Below are 18,742 nucleotides of genomic sequence, written 5' to 3'. Positions count from 1 at the left end.
CAAAGGGGCTGAGAACCTTCTGTGATGATTCCAGATGATATGCATGTCCAAGAAGAAGCAGTTGACATAAATAGGCAGAGAAATAAGATAGATCACCAGGAGCAAATGCAAGCAATGCCAAGTAACCTAAACTTAATTAGAGATAATTTATGATGGTCAGTTTGTACTTTCATGGTATCTAGATTAAGTTTCTAAGAGATCAGACTCTTATAAGATCTATACACAAAGTATATTGATGTTTATTCTATAGTGCTAGGTATATAATTTTACCGAGTGAAGTGATTAGCAATGTTTATAGCAAATCTTTGCTCTTCGGAAATATTACTGCTTTTATATAGTGATTATTTCAAATTAAGTTCTTGGTAAATAACAGAACCTCCAATTAAAACATTATTTCTCTGGAGAAAGACAACTCACTTTATTAAAAATTTTCTTCTTCCTTTGATTTTTCATGTTTCTATTGCTATAAAAGGCAGAAGATATCTTAGAAAAATAATACTGAATTTATCTGCAAGTGCCTGTTTAGGAAAAAGATGATTTAAGTCTTTAGATGTAGTATTTGAGTCAATTTCTAAACCTAAAAACTAATCTACCTAACCTTGAACTAAACTCTATTAATTTTTGATATATGCCACGCAGGCTACTCCAGCTTTGAAAGGCTGAGAGGGAGTTGGTGGATTTGCCAAAAAGAAGGGCTTTTTCTCTTTCATTTTCAGCAACTATCTTGAATGCCATTTGTTGATCTTGGAATGAAGGAAACAGATGCTACGATTGCCAATGAAATGTTGCCCCATACAGTATTTTTAAGCTGTCAGCTGTATAGTTAGTCTTTATATAGGCAATGAACAAGTGCTTCTCTGTACCTTTATTTCCCTGAAACATACAACTACATACACAAATGTCAGAACTCCACCCACATTCCAATGCAGGGCACATTCTATAGTAAACCCCCAAAATGAATTTAGTCATATGTTCCCTGTTGATGAATCAAAACACAATCTTTTCTGTCTATAGTCTACAAAATAAAATATAACAACAGATCCTGCTGTCTCCACAGAACTTCAGAAGCCATGTTCAAAATGAGTCTCTAGCTAACATGACCAAGACTTTTTTTTTGACTAGTAAGTGTCTAGTGTTTATGAGTATTTTTCTTCCATTAAATTAGTGCTATGATAAAATAGCAATTTTAGATAGAGGTGAGGAAAAATACATAGTGCTTCCCTCTACACAGGAAATATTTTTTTGTGCAAGTAAATTCATTTTAGGCCCCAATTCTCTACTTTCTGTAAGCAAAATGTTTCCCCCCTTTTCTTTTCTTTTTACTTTTACTTCTTCACAGGAAAGTATAACATTTGTACTTCAACACTTAAAAAAAAAAAGTGGTAGTCACATAATTCTTGGATCAAAATTCCAAGTTCCAGGGATTTAATTTCACAATAAAGTTTCCAGGGGTCAAGGGGTGGGTGATCTTTTCTTGAGCTGACTTATGGTTCATAGCTTTCTGATGAATGAAGAGTCTAAAAGATTTTAATATATTTTCTTAATTGTTAGGGGATGACGCCTAGAACTCTGGCTGAAGGCTGGCATTAATCAGGAGAACTCTCATTAATAGCGATCCTTGTGTGCCTGGTGGCCCAAACCTAGAAAAAAACAGCACTCTGGGTTTCTCTGGTCTTGGAGGCAAGAGTTTCTTTTCAGGCACCATTCAGAAAACTTCACTAGTAGCTTGCCTTTATCATCTACTATCTGATCACCTTGGGGACATGTATGTTATTTGGGTAAAGAGAGCTGAGGCCTTTCATTTACTCTCAAAGTCTGATAAAATCTATTTCTCATCTTCTAAATATAAACCAACAAGTGAAATCCGGGATTTGAATTGTTAAAAGCATTAAATCAGGTTTAAACATCTCTCTTACTCAGTGCAAGGAATTTTCCTTCTAGATTGACCCAATGATTTCTCCGCCCACAATGAAGCAATAGCTTTCTCTTCTCTTTTCCCTAAAATTTGCTTTTTATTTTAAACTAGACTTAAGCTTTTACAGGTTGATTCATGTCCCAGTGGCTGGAACCCAAGGGGTACTCCAAATATGTACAATCCTAAGGAATTGACAAGGCAAAATGAAGACTCTTGAAGTAAACTAAAGACAAATGCTGGAGGCAGGGAGGTTTGAGGGAGGAGAAAGGGAACATTTCAAACACAAAGGTGGCCTAAAACGCTTCCTTTTCCAATGGTGCCACAAGATGTACTCAAAGTATTTTGACAGTAAAGCCTGTCTAAGCTAAATTGGAAAGAAACATATTCCTTTTTTTTTTTTTTTTTTGAGTGTTTCTTGAACTTGCAAAGGACCAAATCTCTTCACACTCTCATTCAACACATAGCAGGGGGCACCCTACTCTATCTTTCTGGCTTTGGAAACAGGAAAACGCAGGAACACGAGTGAACAAGTACTTCACCATCACCAGCATATGGGGAATAAGTATAGAAACCACAAGCCCACTCTTTGAAGACTTCTGGCTTATTTCTAACAGTGCTAAATGAAGCTTAGTGATTCCAAAGAATCAGTACTGCCTGTATTTTACACTACCCTAACCTAGATGTGTTTGCATACATTTTGTATTTTAAATGATCAAGCCCTGGTAAAACATCCTATTTGAAAAACAAATACAAGTTCAAACACTAACATTTTCCAGGAGTTAAAGATTCAGAAAGAGGAACACTTTGGAGGGAAGGTTGTTAGAGACACTCTCATCTAATAAATACTGTGTCTATTTTAGTGTTTTCCCATAATGTAGGGTTGAAATTTCATAAATCCCTGGGGACACCACAAAAATGCTGCTTAGAATAAGAAAAGATGCTTAGAATAAGAAAGGAGAGAAAAAACATTTTTTATAAAGGTTGGAAATTAATCTACTGAGGGGTAAGTCAAGAAAAAAATAAAACACAATAAAGTTACCTTTTAAAGTGCTGAAAAAAATAGCTATAGGGGGCAAGATACTGAAAAACCTTTTGGTAGCTATGGAAAAGTGTAATGTTTCTTGTGTTGCTAAGGGGCTACCTCGCAAAAGAAATGTAAGAATCGCTAGGCTGAGTGGACATAACCTTGGGGGCTGAGGTAAATGCTACTTTCAAACAGGCAGTAACTTCCAGAAAACAAGTCACAAAGTATGTAGAACTGTCCAAGCACATTTGGCTCACTTTTCATTTAAGCTGTTACATTGGTATTGAAAATGATTTCCTCATTACCTACTTCATGAGGGTGAGGATTTAATAAGAACTCAAAATAAAAGCAGCAACCAGGAGAGAATTAACTGTTCTGGCTGGTCCTACAACTCCTCAAATATCCCCTGATTTCATGTAAAACCAAAAAACACCGACCCCATAAAATAAGTTTCAATCTGCATATGAGAAAATGTCAGGTGAAGTAATGCCTGGAAAAAATGAAAAAGCAAAGTGGTTAGCTTTGACTTTTCCACTTATCAAGCCTGTTGAAAATAAGTGACAAAGGCCTATTCTGTCCAGAAATCCCCGCTTTATTTTTAAGCCTGGAAACTGGTTAGTCATCTCTATACTGAACACTTCCTGTCCAGGGCCGCGATGATGGCACCAACTGCCAAGTTTAGTAGCTGCCTACATTAGTCAATTGAGGTATTCATGGGATAAAAAACAGCATCAAACATTTAAAAAAAAAATCTGGCTAAGTGAAGCTTTAAACTATATACAATGTAAACGGCTTTGACATTTCTCAGAAAATGGATAGATGATGTGTTAAAAAGAGATCAGAAAACATGCTCCCAAAAGACTTTCCACAATATTCTAGCACTTTCACCAATACAACTGTTCTCCCAACTCCCACTCTCTCCCATTAAATTGTCCCATTGATAGTCCCCGTCTAACTTTACAGACATACCTTGAAGACTGTTAAGGCCTGTAAGGATTCATGAAGCAGGACAACAAAACCAATATATGCCCTTTTTTCTCTTAATTTGGGACAGTTATAATTCCAGGAAGAATTTTAAAGAAACAAGAAAGCCAAGGACTAGACTGTGGATCAGGATTATTAACTTTACCCAATGGTCTAACACCATAATGTGACACCAAAAAAACCCTCTTTGGGGAAGAGGAAAACAATTAATGGTTGTGAGAATGACCCTTTCCCCAGCAAGCCTGGAGGCTGTGTCAGGCTTGGGCTAGGCTGCCTCTCCCAGCAGCAATTACAATTTACCTGAGTAACCCTTACACATGTCAAAACAAGCCAGTTTCAGAGCTGAGAACATAGGAACGCCTCCCCCCCACCCCCACCCTCGGGGCCCCAACCACAGCCAGGGAGGGGGCCATCCCAAGGCACGCCGGGATAGCTGGCAAGGGCAGGAATGTCCAATCCTCCAGCAGTACTTCCACAGTTATCAGCTTGATCGTCAAGTCAGAGTTATGGTCGAGTGGGCCCAATAATGTAAACCAGTTCTACCCATAAAAACCCTTCACCTGAAATTCTTTAGCGAGCCTGCTTACCATCAGACGTCTTAATGAGGGACTCCCCAACCACCCAGAAGTCAGTACAGCCTCAGAAGGGGCTCCCTGACTTCATGACTCCCTATTCTTCCAACAGTTTCTCACCCAAAAGGTGCCACTGGCCTTCCAGAAAATGATGGCACACTGGGCTAAGAGCTTAGAAATTACTCCAACAGGCTGGCATGACTTTTCTAATTCATCAGCTGCCATTTGGAAGCTTTTTGGAATTATTTTTATAAGCCAGAAAGAAAGTCATTAGAAATCCAAGCCAACACAACACAGGCCTGGCTCTGACCAGTCCCAGTTTTGCAGCTGGAAAAGTAACAGCATTCCTGGCGTCACCTCCTTGATTAGGGGGCCCCAATTCATCCTGTCTGGGAAAAACTAGAGAGTTTTTGTGCCCCACTTCCAACACCACGATTTCATCAGCTCCAACTCTGAATTGTTCTTTGGAGGCAACACCTCATCAGCGCCCTGGTTAGCAGAAAAAATAAACAAACAGCCTAAATGTCTTTTTTTAAACAACTAACTGAAGTATTTTCTTTGCCTCTAAGCTAGTGAGCACTACATAATGAAAAGGAAGAAAGAATGCTGCTGCTTTAAGTTCGATTTGAGTCAGACATTTTTGAATAAGGGATCTTCTAATGTGCATAGTCCAGAAATTTCTCTGCGCCATCTGATGAGAACTGTCTCTGAACAGCACCCTGTTTTGGAAGATACTGGCACATACTAGAATAAAACTCGGAATTTTTTGAGGTAAGGTCTAGTTTAGCAAACTACACTATATTTAAACTTCTCTTCCTAGCTTCCTACTGCTTACCTTTCTAGCTTTTCATTTTAGATTTATTTCTTCTCCACACGCCTACCCCCTTCCCTTGGAGATGCTCCACCAGGCCTGAATCCCGCTGCGTCTCCTACTTCCTCCCCGCCCCATGGCTTCCACTCACTATTTCTTCTTTTTTGTCCCCTTAAAATTTTGAAAACTGCTCAACAGCCACTCCTTCAACATCCTTCTCTTTTCTAGTTTCCCAAAAGCTCTACTTCCCTTTCAGTGGGTTTTACTGGCCCTGATCTCTACTTCCTTGACAACTCTCTTGAGATGCTGTATCTCTTTTTCCCTGCAGAACTCGAGACCATGCAAAGAGAAAGGAACATTTTTATTTTAGTTAGTTCATAACTGACTTCACTCAAATTTTGACACTTGAGAGGTACTAGTGATTTTACAGTGCTTCACAATGAGGAAAAAGTCAGTGTACTAATAGTTTACTTCTATAACTTCACAGAAAGAAAGAGATACTGAGACAAATTTGTCCTTCCCCAATTTTTTATTGAGGATCATTTCTTTAGATATACTTATATGTACATATACATAATCATGCTTCATTTTGTACATGTTTTCAGCTCAGTTATAATCCCCATGGACTTCTCCCCACCACTTCACCCATGTGCCATCACCATAGTCCCTTGTGCTCTTCCTGCCCCAGGTGAGAGGGGAACAAGATCAAAACCGGGGCAACTAACAACTATAAACCAGAACATTCTACAGGGGAGGAAAGGGGAACAGGCACTTCCTTGGTTTTCATAGAATATGACATGAAGACTTCTTAGCCAGATGAAAACTGTCAGGACGGGTGAGCTCTGCCTCGGGGTGAGATGAATGATTGCACCCTATTTGCACAGCACCTCTGAGTAAAGTGAAGCTATCACAGACACAGTGACACGAGCATTAGCTCACTGATTGTCACAAGAGACAGCATCTAGCATATTTCTATTGGTGTGACAACTGCTTACCACTTCAGAAGAAATGAAACATTTCTCAGAATGGCTCAACTTAGTAGTGTGGCCCAAATCCTATTTAATGGGTATAAGACTAAAATGCAAAGAGCTCCAGGTAAAAGGGAGGAGAGAAAAATCCCCTAATTCTCAGACTGGCCAAAGCTTTTCCCAACATGAAGAGCTGGATTTCCTACCTACATCCACTTGCCACCCTCGTGCTTCAGCGCTTTTTCCTGAGGCAGAGGGTGGAGGTGACGGGCGTGGTGACACCAACGGAGGTGATGGAAGCCTCCCTTCCTCAACACTGGGCATTGCTCACAGAAGAGACAGTCACCTCCTGGCCCCACAGGCCTTCCCTCATGCTACCTACTGACCAAATGTCCCCGGTGTGTTCTCAGGCTCTTCAAACTCAGTTCTGATTGAGGCCCAATGAGGTGGTCCAGCCACTGACGACAGAACCTCTTTAGACATACTGGCCGCTTCCCCAGGTTGCTCTGACCCTGTTTCTAAAGTCTTCTTCTCTTGCCTCTTGAGTGACCCCATCTCTGTGTCCTTGACCAGCTGCATCTACCTCTTTCCCTTGTGAAAGTGGGTGTTCTCAGAGGCTAAAGCCACACCTTGGCCCGCCCCTCTCTTCAGCCTTACCCTCACACATGGCATAAAAGGAACAACGTTGCTCTTATAACTGGATAGTCACAATTCCTACCCAGATTCCTTCCAAGCTCCGAATTGCCCTCCAGACCAACCCATGTATCTTTCTAACTTGATATTCCTAAAACCCTACATTGCATCTTCCCTCTTTCAGCAGATTGTCTCACCCCCCCATTTCCTTACAACAGTGGTCTCTCTCTAGAAAGCATCTGGGCCTGTTTTAGTCTATCCTTAATGCCTGCATTTTTCCAGTGAGGAAACTGAACTTCAGAGAGACTCATCAATGAGCAAAGGTGCACAGATAGATGACCAACGGTGAAGTCTCAGATAGAGCTGGTCTCCTGATTCACAGTGCCTTGTCTGTGATCCACAAAGGCCCTTCTGGGCAGCCTGGCTTCTCAGCTCACCGAGGGAAGCCTCGCCCCCCTGTGCTCGGTGAGTCCTCTGCTCCACGCTGCTGCAAACATCCTAACTGATCATTGTAACTGCACAGGCAGGTTCCCAGTCTGTCATATGCTCTCCTCTCCTCTTGCCAGAGTGCCTGGTTGAAGTTTCAGCAAGTTTCGTCACTGCTGTGACATAACCACTGCCCAGTATGACATTTGGTGGGGACTTCTTCCTCTAGATTCTCAGTCCACTGCTTCATACTAGGAGCTGTCTTCATCTTAAGTTCAGCAGCCTAGATCCTGTGCTGTGAATGCACACATGCTAAGTATGAGGATCTGAACCACAAGACTTGGACGGCAGGGCCTGCTCTCTCTCTCTCTCAACACAAACACACACACATACACCCTCTGCTTTCTGAGACCCTGTAGAGGCAGTACTGACTCAACCAACACTTGCCACTTAGTCTCTGAGGCCCAGGGAAGTCAGCAGGGGATGTACAAGAGAGGCCACATCCAGGAAACACCAGTCCATGCTGGCAAAACAGCCTGAACTCCTAGGGACCCTTCTGGAGCACAGTACCTCAGCCTAATTGAATGGGCCACATGAAAACACACACCTGGCCCAGGTGGGCTGGCAACAAGCTTAGGTAGCCTGTCAAACTGGAAGAGCAGTTCCCAGTTTATTCTCTTCTCAACTGTCCAGCCTGACTTGGACAAATGAAGTGACCACAACAGGAGTCTAAAGCTGTTGTCACTGTGTACTTAGTAGCCTCTGTGCTTCCCCATCTCCTTAGAAGAAACTCTGTTCCTGGTTATTTATTAGATTAAATCGTGTTTGCCACCACAAAGCTGGAGAGCATATTTCCGCATAAGTGTACCATGAACATCATGTACATAAACACAACCCCCCGTACAGCTTTACACCATAAATATCATCAGGCAGCAGCCTAATAACACAGGCGCCCTCAGCAGTGAGTCACTTGGGGCTCCTGAAGCTCTTGGTCTAGCTCTTCAAGGGTCTTAAACCCTTAAAACAAGGTCCAAGCAATTGTTATTTTAAGTCTCTTAGTCTTCTGTTGAGGGGAGCAGTAGGTTCGAACCCCACAGCCATTTCCAAGAAATGAAAACATGTTCTGACTCCCCCAAAGCACCAAGCCTATAGGGTTCTGGGAAAAATGGAGCTGGGGGTGCCCACCCACTCCTGCAAGGGCTTGTTTGGCTCTGAAGATGACTCCTTCCCACCCACACAAGCAGATCTGCTCCCCAAGGAGCAGATCACCCTACAAGGAAGATCACCCCAGCCAGCACCCTCAAGAGCTAATTTTCCTGAATGGAGCACTCAAAGGGATGAAGGTAAGTGATCTCACCGTTAAGTGCCTCTTACCAGTTCTACCACTGTCAAAACTATAGGTCTAATAGGATTTATTCACAGAGCTTTATTTCTTTTACTCTTCTGAGCAATAGGGGAAGTAGAAATAGGAAATCACCCCATGTTCCACCGATGTATTGGGATGTGTAAATTCCCCTGAGTGGCAGTGAATGACATCTACACAGAGAAATGAGGGTGGTCAAGGAGAATTGGTATAAAAAGGCAGAATGTTAAGATCTTGTCTGCTAAACTTAATGTTAACCAGACAGACATTAAAGAGGGATAAAGCAACTGGTTATCACCCATGTGGCCTCAGATGCTTATCTTATCTGTGAAGATGTTTTGCAAAGGTTGATTTCCTAACTAAAGGTGATCTTTGATTGTATTTGTTGGGAGATTGTATTAATTACAAAAGCCTTCTTACAGCATATTTTCCTTAAATATTACGGATACTGGGCCCTCCCTGGTGGCGCAGCGGGTTAAAGCACAGCACTGAGAATCTAAAGCCGCTTCCGCATGAGTTCGATCCCCGCCTGCCCCGGAGGTGACCACATGGCGTGGCAGACCTCTCCTGACCCGCCCGCTGCTCCCCTCAGCAGTGTACTTCGTCGATCTGCCTGTTCTGCTCCCCGCTCTGTCTCTGGTGAAGCCTCTCACCGCCCCTGAGCCTCTGGCCTATACCCCAGTTCTGTATGCACAAATAAATAAATCTTTAAAAAAAAAATATTACGGATACTTTTTGATATTCAACTTATACTGTTTCTTTAGGTACAGTGCACTCCTTGAGAGGTGGTCTATAGTCATGTTCATCTCACTGTTCTCCAAGTTGCCAGCATCTTGCTTTTCAGATGGAAATAATGATAAATAAAAGGTATTGGCAAATTTAGTGACTGTATTATTCTGAAATGAAATTGTAGAGTCTGGGATTTTCCAGCCCTACTTACATTCCAATCACCCACTTTTAGCCACTTCCTAAATTGCCAAGAGCCATGAGCAGCAGATAATTTAAGTATCATAATACTTTTTTTTTTTAAGATTTATTTATATATACATACAAGAACTGGGGTATAGGCCAGAGTTGCAGGAGGTGCGAGGATTCACCAGAGACAGAGTGAGGAGCAGAACAGGCAGATTGACTGAGATAGACTTGAGGGTAGCAGCAGGAGGGCCAGGAGAGGCCTGCCACGCCATGTGGGTCACTCCCCTGGCTGGGAATCCAGGATAGCTTCATAGTGCTGTGCTTTAACCTGCTGCCCCACCAGGGAGGGCCCAGCATCATGAAATTCTGACCAGTGAAGGACATCATGATTCAGGGACAAGGAAAGTGTCTAAGGAAAATGGCAGCAGTGAAGAAGGAAAAAACCCAAATGTTTCCAAGTTCACAGAGCTAGGGGGATCAGGCAATGCCAGAGACTCAGTGATGCCCACTTAGAGGAGACAAGGGGGCACAGATCTCCAAGTATATTTTCCACTTTTTTTCCCATCAGCACACTGTGCTCCAAGACCAACGACTACATGAAAGGAAAACAATCACATCAAAGCCTGGGTCTGAGAGCCTGGGCTGTGGTTTTACATTATATATGACATCAAGGTCATCAAGGTCAGCCGCACCAAGTTCCCTGCATTCCATCAGAGCTGAACACGGCTTTGCCACTGTCCCTTCACACCCTGGGCAAACTGAGAGCTGGGCAAGGCAGGAGACAACTGATATAGGGAATGTCTAGCAGGGAATCTATTAGATTAGCTGCCATGCCATATGAGGTTCAAACAGGGAGGGCACTATCTGGTGTGGCATAACATGTAATATCACATATATGGTGCATACATATCATATTGTGGTATTTAATAGCATGTAGAATCCAATATCCTGGTGTACACATCATCACACTATTATATTAACATGCTGTAAGAGAATATGAACAAGTCATTCCTCTGAAGCAACTAAACTTCTCCACTCTGTGATATACACTCCTGCCAGTATTAGGTCCCTGCTTGCTGCTAGAGGTCCCTACTTTCGGTCTCCTCTATCATCACTAGGGGTGGAGCAATGCAGTGCGCATGCTCCCTAGAGGCTCTGTTGGGCTCCTGCTGGCAACTGACTGACCTCAGCTTACCTGACAAGTGAGCCCCTCAAGGACACAGGGACCCAGCTATGGCAGATTATGACAAGATGAACTCCATGTAACCTGGAGCCTGAGAAAGCACTGCAGAAGCTCTGAGCTAAGGCTCGGTGCCTGTGAAATGATATTTAAACCCAAGGCTACACAAATGCTTGTGTAGATCGAAACAAAGCACAATTGTGTATCATTAAGGTTGGGGATCCCTGCTGAGAAATGCTCCCTTAAATAACTTTGTCTGGGCCCTCCCCAGTGGCATAATGGGTTAGGATGCAGTACTGCAAGCTGGCCGCAGCCACTGCAGTGCGAGTTCCACCCCCAGCCCTGGAGGTGACCCACCTGGCACAGCAGACCTCTCCTGACCTGCCTGCTGCTCCCCTCAGAAGTGTACATTGTCAATCTGCCAATTCTGCTTCCTACTCTGTCTCTGGTGAATCCTCTCACTGCCTCTGCACCTCTGACCTGTACCCCAGTTCTTATGCATAAATAATCCTTAAAAAAAAAAAGTAACTTTGTCCTTGTGAGGCTGTCAATGCCCAATTGTGACAATATAGCACAAACATATAAGAAACTTGCTTCACATCAGTGACCAGGGGATCAAGTCCATGTTTTCTGTTTTCCAGTCGACCTATACCCCAGGAAGTGAAGTCCTTCCGTTGTCTATAAGCACTAGGGTCCCTCCAGGGGACCCTAAAGGAAAGGCATTGGGCTTCCAGCACTTTCTACACTCGCCACTGGGCTTTTAGATCTCGTGCACTGAAGAAGGTTGCAACTGAAACTCACTACCTCTCCCCTAGTGTCAGAGAAGAGGCTTACAATCTGCTCCTTCTACTCCACATCTGTTCGCTCCCCTCTGAGCATTTCAAACTGGGATATGTGTGGACACAGGTCCCAGAGAGCAGGCTCCTGAGTGAGGGCTTCCTTGTGGAAGGGGTGGGGGCAACTTTGGGAACACTCCTGGAAGTACCACATCTCACACAGCACAAGCACATGGTGTGGCAGGCCTCTAGCTAGCTGGCCTCCATGCAATGTAGATGTCACCTTATCTAGCTTTATGGTTTTAGGCAGTTTTCACGCTCTGAACCCCAGTTTCTTCATTGTTCTGTGGCATTAACACAAAGTGTGATCTACAAGTATGAAATGAGATGATATACACAATCAGATGCTTAGTAGTACATCTGGCACATGGAAGTGCTCAATATATTATAGTTTCAAAATCATCTTCAAGGAAATCTGAGGTGCTACCAGGGCAGTGTGGGCCTGACCCCAGTGAGCAAAGGTATATGCTTGCTTTCCCGCTGCCATTAACAGTATTTTAGTGGTGGCTTTAAGAAATCCTGGAGAGGTTTGTCCTTTGGGTTTGGAAGGCACTGCTCCTAAAACGTGAGGCTAGACCGTTTCTAAGCAGTCCTTAAAAGGTTTCATCATACCATGTAGCGTCACTTTCAATTGATTAATGAATTTGGCAAAGCTTAATTAGATCCTTCTGAGAGGAAACCCAAGGTGTAGCACAGAATTCAAATAAAAAAGTGGAGTCAATCCCTCCCTGGTGGCGCAGCGGGTTAAAGCACAGCACTAAGAAGCTAAAGCCACTTCAGCATGAGTTCTATCCCTGCCCCGAAGGTGACCCACATGGTGTGGCAGGCCTCTTCTGGCCCACCCGCTGTTCCTTTCAGCAGTGTATTTCAGTATATCTGCCTGTTCTGCTCCCCACTCTGTCTCTGGTGAATCCTCTCACTGCACCTGTCCCTCTGGCCTGTACCCTGTTCAGTATGCATAAATAAATAAATATTTTTTTAAAAAAGTGGGGACAAGTGAGAATATAATACCATAACATAAATCTCTAATAATAATATACAGTGAAAACAGGGCAACTTAGGGAGGACTGAGCATTCTGGAATATCCTCGGAGAGCATCTATACTAAACTGAGTCTGGTGGGAGAGTTTACCCACTCGAGAAAGCAACAGAGAGTGACCAAATAAAGGAAACAGTATTTGGCGGAGGGAACAAGAAAGTAAATAAACAGGGCAATATAGGACTTGAAGAACAAGTCTGGTGGAGTCCTACATAACTGCTGTTATTGTGGTGACCCACAGCAGAACTCCCTTCCTCTTTCTGGAGAAAACCTCATTTTGCAAGTGGTGGTAAGGAATCAGTCCCCATCACAAAAGCTGGAGTCCGAAAGTCCCTCTCCCACAAACTGCAAAAGACACAAGGCAGCCTGAGCAATCAGATGGCTTACTTTTAAAATTTCTGAATGATAAGGGTGAGCAAATCTTCACCTACAATCAGAATCCCCTCAGTGACAAAAATCAAAATTATGGAGATGAAGCAGCAGGGAAGTCCTAATCAGGCGTCTCCTAGGTTGATTTTCAGAAGCAAATTTTTCAGCCTTTCTGTGTCTGTGTGAACTACTCAATAAACTTCCAATAAATTCTGCTTATGGTAACAGCAATCAATTTCCATTCTTCCATTCAGAAGCAATAATGACATTTATTTCCACAATGGATAAGTCTAGTTCATTCTTTTTTTTCTCCCCTAACATTTATTTTTTTTTTGCATACAGAACCGGGGTACAGGCCAGAGGTGCACTGGCAGTGAGAGACAGAGTGGAGAGCAGAACAGGCAGATTGATGAAGTACACTGCTGAAGGGAGCAGCGGGCGGGTCAGGAGAGGTCTACCAACCCATGTGGATCACCTTCAGAGCGGGGTCTGAACTCATGCTGAAGAGGCTTTAGCTTCTTAGTACTGTGCTTTAGCCTTCTGTGCCACAAGGGAGGGCCTTAAACATTCATTTTCAAGGAGAGATAAGTGCCTAAAACTAAACAAAGAATTATGGGTTTCTCTTAAAGAGTGGAAATCATTCGTTCCTTCTACAAAATTTTAATATGAATAACCCCCTCTTGCTGTGGAGGGTCTTAGAGATATCTTGGGGAAATAAATCAGACCCAGTTATCCCTCAACAGGTTGGGGTCTAGAGCAGAGATGAGAAACAAAGTGGCTATGCCAGTGAGGGGAAGAACAGGCATTCTGAGAGAGGGATCAGGATTCTGGTTTAGACTCGAATTTAAAAAAAGTCTAAGGAGCAGGCCAGGAAGGGGTTGCAGTGTGGAGAAGGATATTTCAGGGAGAACAGGCTACAGGTACCGACATGCTCAAGCAGGGGTAAGGGGAGGGTTTGAGCACATCTGAACCGGAAGGGAAGGTGCCAGGTGAGGCAGGGAGCCCACTGGGGCGGTGAGGAGCCCAAGGGAGGATAAGCAGACACCTGCAGCAGGAGTGACACCCACAGATCTTGGGTGAGTCTGGCAGTCTGAGAGTGGAAAGTGAGGTTGTTGTCAATTGGCTACTACTGTTTTCTCCATGGAGAAAGGGAGGAGGCAGCAGGGAATGCTGGTATAGGGAGGAGGGGCCGAGCACACATGCCAGCTCACCCTGGACTCTGTTCCAAGCCTTCACTGAGCGAACCTCCTGAACAATGGTTTTCTCCATCTCTGATACCAAAGCTATAATGACCAGCGCAAAGGGGCTTCGGCCCATTCATGTTTAGCACTAGAAAGGTCCTCAGAGATGGGAACTGCCACTCACTTTACTATGCCATAAGTAAGTAATCCACTTACCAGGGAACAGCTAGATGCCAAAAAATATGACCATCAACCCACCCCTTAAGGTGGGTTCATCTGCTGAAAACAGTCCATCGGCTCCTTTTAGGGCCTTCCACTTTTTGAGAAAGTGGGTGTCTTCCTTCATTTCCCCGCATGTTCATATTCATGACCATGGATAGCTTGCATATCTTAAATTTACTCAGTTTTTATATGAAAGCGAGGCCAGGATTAGTTTTCTGTGTTTAATATTCAGGCACAATCACCTTATTCATTTGTAAGCTGGCAAAATGAAATCAGTTCTTTAGGAGGTCGCTATAGAATGAGACTGGAGGTCCAGTACTCTGGCACGGAATCCCGAACGTCCTAAGCTGTGAGAGTTTAACAATATCCCCAGTCATTGCTTCTGCATTCATTCACATACACAAATATCTTGGCCCCCAAGGATTTCTGAATTCAACTTGATATTTTTTTCAGATCTGACCCCAAACAAAATATACTAGTCTCTTACTGCAGTTCAAAATAATGACTTTAAAGTAATTCCCATTACAGCAAATCAAGCATGAAGCATCCGAAGGCAATTTTCTTGCAATGCAGACATTGTGAGAGGCTTGTGGTGATCTCACACTAAATGGGACACATACGTTGGGGTGGAGGAAGGGGCGTGGAGGCGGGATTTTTTAGTAAGGAGAGGGCAGCAAATAACTGAGTTATTTACATAGCATCGCTCCTTTCATGGGCATCTCAGTAGTTCAACAGAGGGTTCTAGATCACAGTCAATAACCAGCGCCTTGCAAGAAATGCACAGGACACAAACAGACATACACACAAACACTCACACACACTTTTCAATATCCTCCCCAATTGTCACCAATTTAAAACTCTAGTATTTCATGTTATCGTAAAAGATATTTTTGGAGCTTTCTGTAAAAAGCACAAGGTCAGATAATCTGTGCAGATCTGCAGATTGTAAGTAGGCAGGTGGAGGTAAGGTGAGGAACAAGTAGGAGGGGAGATTGTAGCGGTCTTCTCACAGCCCCGTTGTCAGGATGACAACCAGAGGGCTGGACAAAGAGGAGAGAATATGGATATGCTTAGAAGAATGTGTGACATACTTGGGAACACTGTTTTCCCACTTAGCTCTCACTTCTGCCTTCTCAAAACAAAGGAAAATGATGCTTGGTAGATAATACCAGTTTAAATATTACTTGTAGTTCAATTCACATACAAGCTGGCCAATAGATTTTCTCTATCACCTATTTTCTTCCTACTACTTTTGACTGAACTGCATACATTGCCATTAGAATGACAGATGAAAAGTATCCTTCCGCAGGTACAGCAAGGAAATATTCATCCCTAAGCTCCACATCCCGCTCAAAAAACAATGCTACTGCTTGTCAGTTTTTCATCCACCTCAGTCCTACATGACTATTCAATGGCTTGTTTTACTGACTACTTTTCTCACACAACATAATAAAGTAAACGTCAGCCCTGATTATTACACATAATAAGGTGGAAGCAGAATCAAAAAAAAAGAAAGATAGAAAGAAAGAAGAGGACAAGTTTCAAGGGCTGTTCCTCACTAGCACGTACTAAGTGAAGAGGACTCCTTTCTGCTCTCAGGCTCCCAGAATCATCGTGATTGACTTGAAATTTACCAGCTTCCCAAGACGCTACTTGAAAAGAAAAGGAATTTCACAATCTTGAATAGCCTCCTCTCGTATTCTCTAATTTTCTCCAACTATCCCTCCCTTGGACCCCCATTTACAAGAGGACTTTTGTATACATAAAGTTTCAGCAAACAAAACACACAAACACTCACACACAAATATACTCGTGGAGCTAACACCAGAGTATAATTGTGTTTTGCTTGGAGCTCTTCCAGCTCTGTCACCCGTTCTCTGTTAGGAGTAAATGAAACCTTTTGCTTTGGCAAAGTAAGAAACAGACAAATTCTCCTTGGTTTCAAGCTACCCAAGGCCCCCCAGTCAAATCTCTCAGGTTCTTCAGACACCCCCCCCCCCAAACGAACTCATTTCTGAAAGGCACAAGAAAAGAAAAATAATAATAACCCATTCCTCCCAAAGAAATATCTTTCTCTCCTCTCTCTTACTCAACTTCCCCTTTCAGCCGGAAACAAGGGGGTTTCGAGGTTCCCTGGATTCCTAAGGCTCTTCCAGCGCACTGGATTTCAGCTGTCCTGAAGCCGGCAGGCAGCGCCTTTCCAACTACACTTTGCATTCTTGGAGTCAATACTGGAGACGTTTCGTTTCCCAAAAAATCTAAAAAGCAACCTTGAGTGATTTGCCTGAGCTTGGTCCCAACTTCCCCACCTCGGCTTTGAACCGCTGTGCTCAGGGGTTCAGGGTTCAGGGCTGCCCACGTTCAGCGCTCAGCCCCCCGAAGCGCAAGCAAGGCGAACTAACTACACACAGCTCGCTTTCCAACTCGCAGCTGCGCTCCTACTATGCCCTTCCTCCACATTTCTCCGCAGAACTTGAGCGGAGAAATTAAAATCATACCTTCCTTGGATTCTTCTGCTTCGGAGTTCATGGTGGCTACGGGGGCGATTACCGCTGACATGTACTCGGACCAGCTGCGAGTTTGCTCCGCGGCCAAACCCGCACACGACGGAAAATAAAAGGGAGGAAAAGTCACAAAAATCAAAACCTCCCCGGGGCTGGAGCGAGGGTTGGTTCTGCTGCAGGGATTTTCAGGGGGTAAGTTCTGCAAGAGTGACGAATCGCGTCTCAGCTGGGCGGCGGGAGCCGCCCCCGGGGCCGCGCGCCCCGACCCGTCGCAGGGCGGAGGCGACCTGGCGGGGCTGGCTCTATCCGAGCGCACGCAGGTGGGGCGGCGGCCCCCGATGGCAGCCTGGCTCTCGGAAGAGGCAGGGCTCAGGGTTGCCGACAGCAAACGTAACCCAGACAGGCTATGCCTGTGAAATACTTGCGCAATAATGAAAAACGTCTCGTCGCAGCGCGCGCCGCAGTTTGATATAAATAATAGCTGCATTCGCAAAGAAACGTTTCTGAATGTTTGGGTTACATTTTTTCGACGTCCATTTAACTATCCTTATTTGGGGTTCTTGTAAGTCCCAGATAGAGGGTTGTTAACTGCTCGATTGTGTATGTGAAATAACGCGGTGTTGGTCCACGTGGCTGGAATGTCCAGCTTCCACATCGCACGGAGGTTTCACAAACCCAAGATCAGGGCCTTTTGAAAAAAGTGGGGCGGCCTCCACCCCTTACCTGAGCAAGAGAAGAGCAGACAAGGCGGCTTACTCATTCTTTATAACCCACTCTTAACTCCAGCTCCAGCCCAGCACACTCACTGATCTGAAGTTACCCCAAAGGACCACAGCACATTGAGCCAAAGCAGTTTTCTCCGCTTAGTTCCTCCCAACAACTGCCAAGAAGGATACTATTCAGGTTTTTGAAATTCTGACAGAATAAAGAGGCTCAAGATCCTAAAAGGATAGTACTCCATTCTGCCCCTCTTCCTCCCCAGGGCAGCTCCCACAACTGATTGAGAGGAAGGCGCTTAGCTTTGGGAAGCCTAAGTTTTCCCATCTGAGAAGTGGGGATGAGACCTTGTTTTACCTAAGTATTTCCAGGGCACTGATTTCATAACCGATGTAAGGCAAGAAGAAGTCCTCAAACTGCGTATCTGAAAGATCTATTAGGAAAATGCGGGAAAAGTATGTTCTTTCAACGAATTTATTTTCCAGCTGCTTATTTTTTCTTCATTCCCATTTATGTATGGGCAAAACCTAAGAAAAGAGGCACTGTAATAAAATTTGTGAAAAGAACATATCAAATATGTGAATTTAAAGGGTCTGAACTAAAACTTAGTTCTTGCAATTATTATTTGTATGACCTTGAGCAAATTATTCTTCATCTGTAAAATAAGGGTAAAAATAGTATTTTCCTCACAGATTTATGGTTGGTATTAAATAAGGTACTAGAATCAAAATGAGATTTGAAAAACAATAAAGTAACACAGAGATTACTACAAACTATTGAGCCACTAGAAGGAACTTTTTAAAAAAGCTACTCCTGGATGTTATTTCAATATTTGGGTTTGAACAGGGAAAAAAAAGTGTTTATGTTATACACCAGCAGCAGAGGCTATTATAAATATTACTATAAGGCCTAAATAATAAATCACTTCTCAGTGCTGAGTGATTCTAACATGCCTACAACGCTAAGCAGAATTTTATCTCAATTTTACTGGATGGATAGGACGATGGGAGGAAGACATAGTCAGAGAGAGAGAAGAAACATCTGGAAAGTATCAATGTCGCGGGTCCTTCAGGAAACTGACCTC

At 43.6% G+C, this 18,742-nt stretch overlaps 1 protein-coding gene across 1 annotated transcript in view; it reads right to left on the bottom strand.

Moving 5' to 3' along the window:
• Window positions 1–17,105, bottom strand: part of TNFAIP8 (tumor necrosis factor, alpha-induced protein 8) — a 36,150-nt gene extending 19,045 nt beyond the window's left edge. The window contains exon 1 of the mRNA XM_012727814.1: window positions 16,936–17,105. Within this exon, the coding sequence (XP_012583268.1) occupies window positions 16,936–16,996 (61 nt within the window). The 5' untranslated portion in view covers window positions 16,997–17,105. The remainder of the gene's footprint in view (window positions 1–16,935) is intronic.
• Window positions 17,106–18,742: the final 1,637 nt, after the last annotated feature.

Source organism: Condylura cristata, unplaced genomic scaffold, assembly GCF_000260355.1.
Source record: "Condylura cristata isolate star-nosed mole 26May11 unplaced genomic scaffold, ConCri1.0 scaffold00021, whole genome shotgun sequence".
NCBI classification, from domain to species: domain Eukaryota; kingdom Metazoa; phylum Chordata; class Mammalia; order Eulipotyphla; family Talpidae; genus Condylura; species Condylura cristata.
This window is presented reverse-complemented; position numbering and strand designations above follow the sequence as displayed.